Source organism: Calidris pugnax, unplaced genomic scaffold (genome assembly GCF_001431845.1).
Source record: "Calidris pugnax isolate Ruff unplaced genomic scaffold, ASM143184v1 scaffold162, whole genome shotgun sequence".
Taxonomy (NCBI): Eukaryota; Metazoa; Chordata; class Aves; order Charadriiformes; family Scolopacidae; genus Calidris; species Calidris pugnax.
In genome coordinates, this window is record NW_015090900.1 from 856,133 (window position 1) to 860,609 (window position 4,477).

At 54.7% G+C, this 4,477-nt stretch overlaps 1 protein-coding gene across 1 annotated transcript; it reads right to left on the reverse strand.

Annotated features, from left to right (window-relative positions):
* Positions 1 to 785: 785 nt before the first annotated feature.
* Positions 786 to 3,553, reverse strand: PAQR7 (progestin and adipoQ receptor family member VII). The gene is made up of 2 exons (XM_014948690.1): positions 2,952 to 3,553; positions 786 to 2,141 (listed from the first exon to the last, which is right to left on the reverse strand). The coding sequence occupies exon 2, from the start codon at positions 2,100 to 2,102 to the stop codon at positions 1,062 to 1,064; it is 1,041 nt and encodes a 346-aa protein (XP_014804176.1). The 5' UTR covers positions 2,103 to 2,141; positions 2,952 to 3,553; the 3' UTR covers positions 786 to 1,061.
* Positions 3,554 to 4,477: the final 924 nt, after the last annotated feature.

Sequence of the window (4,477 nt, forward strand, 5' to 3'; positions counted from 1 at the left end):
CGCTCCTTCTTCCCGCCTCTCGCTCGCGCCGCCACCCCCGGCCCCACCGGCCGCCAACGGCCGCCGCGCGCGCTCGCGGTGGAGAGAGACCAATCCGAGGGGAGGGGCGGGATGAGCGGCAGGCGGAGCCCCGCCCACCACGGGCCGTGCCCTATATAAGGCGCCGGCCCGTTGAGGGGACAGCATGGCGGCGGGCGGCCTCGTATGGGCACTGGGGTGGGGACCGGGGGCTTCTCGGCAAGAGGGGGCCGAGTGGGGGCAGAGATGACCGGGCAGCGTGAAACGGGGGTTGCTGGAGGGGGAGCAGCACCATACACCTGGGGTTTTTCCCCACCACCACCTCATCTCATCATTACGAGCCCCAGCTGCAGGCCCAGCACAGGGCCCTCCCTTTGCCCCCTCTCCTCAGGTCAGGGTTGTTTGCTTCAAAGCAGCACAGCTGTGCCTGGCGCAGGGTCATCCACCCGGGGCTCAGCCTCCATCACATCAACCCCCCCTTCCATGCCCTCTCTGCGCTTCCAAGGACAAGGTCCTGTCTGTGTCACCGTGTAAAGGACAATGCCCTGTCACTGCCCAGATAGCCCTCTTTACTCCCTTACCCACATAAAAGGGGGCCTGAAATGACATTAAATAAAATTTCCTACCCTTGTTTGTGGTTTATACAAGCTCACCTTGGTCTGTTTCCATGGGTTGGATTCTGCCCCCGCTCATGGGCCTGGGGGGCATCTCCTCACCTTCTGCTTCCAAGCCCCTTTCCCAGCCCAGGGCTGCAGCGCTAACAACGGTTTGTTCCAACTGTTTATTCAGGTGAATTAAACCAGTGTACCATTTTAAGAGCGAGCTGGGACTAATTCTGAATTTAAAAAAAACAAAACACCAAACCAGCATAAAAAGCAGCTCCTACTTTCCCTTCCCTACAGAGCGCACCGCTGAGTTAACAGTTCGCCAAGCATTTAATTCCTCTTCTCCTCAAAGTTTGAAGCCAGATTCGCACCAGCATCACCACAGGCAGCTGCAGATCAACCGTTGGGATGAGCTCACCTGCTTCTCCTTGAGGGCTCTTATTCTTCTTTGAAGCTCAGTTTGTTCTTCACCTTCCTGGCCATGAAAGCGGCTGTGAGGACAGAGCAGGTGACAGTGAAGAGGCACAGGGCAGAGAAATTGTGTGCCAGATCACCCTGAAGCGTGGAATAGATGTGTCTCCTGGACTCATAGTCCAACACCACCCCCTCGATCTGCGCCAGCGTGCAGAGCACCAGGCACACATGAAAAATCTGATGGCTCTGGCCAAAGAAGTGACATTTCCCCGGGAACCACTTCTCGGGGTAAGGGTGTGAGAAAAAAAAGGCGCCGATGAGGAAAAACACCACCTGGCATTTGTGATACAGAAGGGCCGGGTCCTCCTGCTCAGAGGGCGGCGCGGTGAAGATGCGGTGGAGCACGGGGCTGATGTCCAGCACATAGGCCAGGCCGGAGGGCAGCTCCTGGCAGAGCCGGCTCAGGAGGAGAGCAGACTGGTGGTACCGGTACTTGGCGTAGCAGGAACCAGCGCAGGACAGCCAGGCTAACAGGACAGCTGCTGGCATGTAAAACCCCTTAATCTTCTCGTGCCAACTTGGCTCGATGGCGTAGTAGTAGTGCCCCAAAGCGCTGCCATACTGGTAAATGGCCACCCCCACGTAGTCCATGAAGAAGAAGCTGTAGTGCCAGAACTCGGATTTGGCCTGCAGAAGGTGAGCGAGGGTGCTGAAGGTCAGGTAGGTGATGGAGGCCACGATGATGATGAGGAGGGGTTGGGCGTGAAGGTCCTGCCCGAAAGCCACCCGCTGCGAGAGCTGTTGGAACCGCAGCAGCAGGATCAGGGCTGCCACCAGATGGGTCCAGACGTTGATGGCCTCGTTGTGCTGCTGGAAGAGGGTCGAGAAGTAATAACGCCAGGTCTGCTGCACCGGCCGGTAACCGGTGTGGATGTAGGGCTTCCAGAAGACCTTTGGCACCTCCGAACTGCTGACGGTGGAGGGAGAGAGGGGGCCCAGCAGCTGGGGGACCTGCCTCACGTTAATGAAGAGGCGGCTGAGCTTCTCGGTGACAACCGTTGCCATGATGCAGCCCAACTCGGGGTCCCTGCCACGGGAAGCAACCTTTGGGATGGAAAGAGTTTTGTTGCAAGGTTTAATAGTGATTTCATAAAAAACAATAATAACAATCAACAAGGAGCGGTTGTTTGGATGCTTTGGGTTTTTTTCCCCCCAAAGGTATGTGACTGGAGAATGGCCTCATAATAACTGAAATAAAAGAATCACCAAAAATAGTAATAGGAAGGAGGCTGAAGGGAGATTTAAGATCCCCTGGAGCGGCCCGTGCTGCACAGGCGACAGCCTGTCTGGAGGAGTACAGGGGTAGAGAACATGACTATGGGGTTAATTGATACAATAATTAACACACCAGGACCCATCAGCTCCTAGCTCCCCCCTTCCCAGCAGTTTGGGAACTGCTAAACAAATGAAACATCCTGAACAAACTCCAGGAACAGCCCAGATTCCCTCCCCCCTTGTAAACTCTTCACAGTATCATCTTCACAAAGGACAACGAGCCACGTTCCCCCCAGCAGCGAGACCTGGCATTCAAGAACATAAATAACTGTAACGCCAGCAACAGAAGATACAACTTTTGCATTTAGAGTTTTTTTACTGTCTTTTTTTTTCAGCTCCTGATTTTCCATGTGGTTTTGCACAAAACCAACACAGCTCAAGTGAGTTCATCCTGTTGCATCACCGAGGTCCAGCAGCGTAATCTTTGAGAGCAAGCCTTTCCATATTTACATTTTTGAGGCTGCTGTCCTTACCCAGATAAAGGCAACCCTGCTTTTTTTTTTTTTCCTGCCTTTTCAGGGCAGCCTTAGAAACACATTGAACAGAAGGTGCTCGAAAGGAGATTCCCCCCCTCTTTACCTGCTCAGACAAGTTCCGAAGAAAACAGCCTGACTCCCGTCCAGCTCCGGTGCCGATTTACGCCTCAATTCCTGGCAAGTGCAGTCATTTCAGGGACAGCTCAGGCAGGAAAAGCTCTTCAAAGTTTGGGAACAGAAAGAGGAGGGGATGAGACTGTTTATTTTAAAGATCTCTACAATTTCCCCATAAAAACGGAGTAGTTAGGTCTGTAACTCATGCCTGCCTGAAGCTGAGGAGCACAGATGAAGATAAAAACAGGGTGTTTGCCGCTTGACTTCCCTCTTGAATGCTCTTTTCCTACCTCACCTGGTTAAAGAGGCCCCAGGTGGAAGCCAGCACCTGGTGGAGAGTGGTCCTGACCCTCCCGTGGCCTCCTAAACCCTCCCTTACCTCTGCAACACGCACAGGCTGCCAGTGAAAAATTAACTTCAGAAACCTCTTCCGGACTTGCAGCTACTGCGCCGAGCTGAAACAGCCTCCAGTCCTGCCGGGGGGGCAGGGGGGGAACCGAGGCAAAAGCAGAACTTGCCAGGCTAAGCTATTTTCACCCAAAATTCAATGGGTAGTTCAGAAGAAAACGCTGCATTCCCACCACCCGGAGAACTTGCCTCTGTGCCAGGGCTGCCCACGGAGATGCCTGGGGAGGGGGCTCAGCCCCAAATCCTGTCACAGCTGCCAGAAGACAAATTCCTACGGGGAAAAAAAGCTCAGGTTGGGCTCAGGGAGAGGCTGCGGAAAAGCCGCGTCCAGGCACGAGGCAGGAAAGCGACCCCGTCACGGGCTGCCAGAAGACAAATTCCTACGGGGGAAAAAAAGCTCAGGTTGGGCTCAGGGAGAGGCTGCGGAAAAGCCGCGTCCAGGCACGAGGCAGGAAAGGGAGCGGTGTTTACTCCAGGTCCTCCAAAACTTGTTGGAGCAGGATTTAATTTGCTGAGCTCTTCCCCGTTACGAAGCCTTGAGCAACGCTGGGTCCGGGAGGGAGCGCATCCTGCGCGGGGCTGGAAATCATTAATCTGCCTTGTGCTGGGGAACAACAACAACCCCCCCAGGTACCCAGGAGATGTCGGGGGAGGCTGCCTCCCAACGCCTCTGATTTCCTCCGGAGCATTTCCTTTCTCCGGCCGCATCCACCCATCCTGCTGAATTTTTTCTCAATGATACAGACTCCGGCCCCCAGCTGTTTACATGCCTGCCCGCTCCGCATCCATCTTTACCCTTCTAAAGGGCTTTTTTAAGGTGGTTTTGGTTTTGTTTTGTTTGTTGGTTGTTTTTTTTTTAAAGTTATACTCAGTTTTTTCCCCAGCACAAACCCACCGAGCCCCACCCCAAGCACACACAAGCCATATTTTGGGGTGCCTGAGCTCCACCCCCCGCACCCAAGCAGCCTCTCCCTCCTCCCAGCACATCAACCCCCCCTTTGGGGCATCCAGGGATCGATCCCCCCCCCCGGGAATATTATTTTCCCGGTGAGGGGGGGGTATTTCAGGCCACGGCTGCAGCTGGAGGTCAAAGTCGGGGGTGGGGGG

Bases quoted from the DNA above. Each gene is read 5' to 3' on its own strand.
- PAQR7 (XM_014948690.1), bottom strand. From the start codon at position 2,102: ATGGCAACGGTTGTCACCGAGAAGCTCAGCCGCCTCTTCATTAACGTG.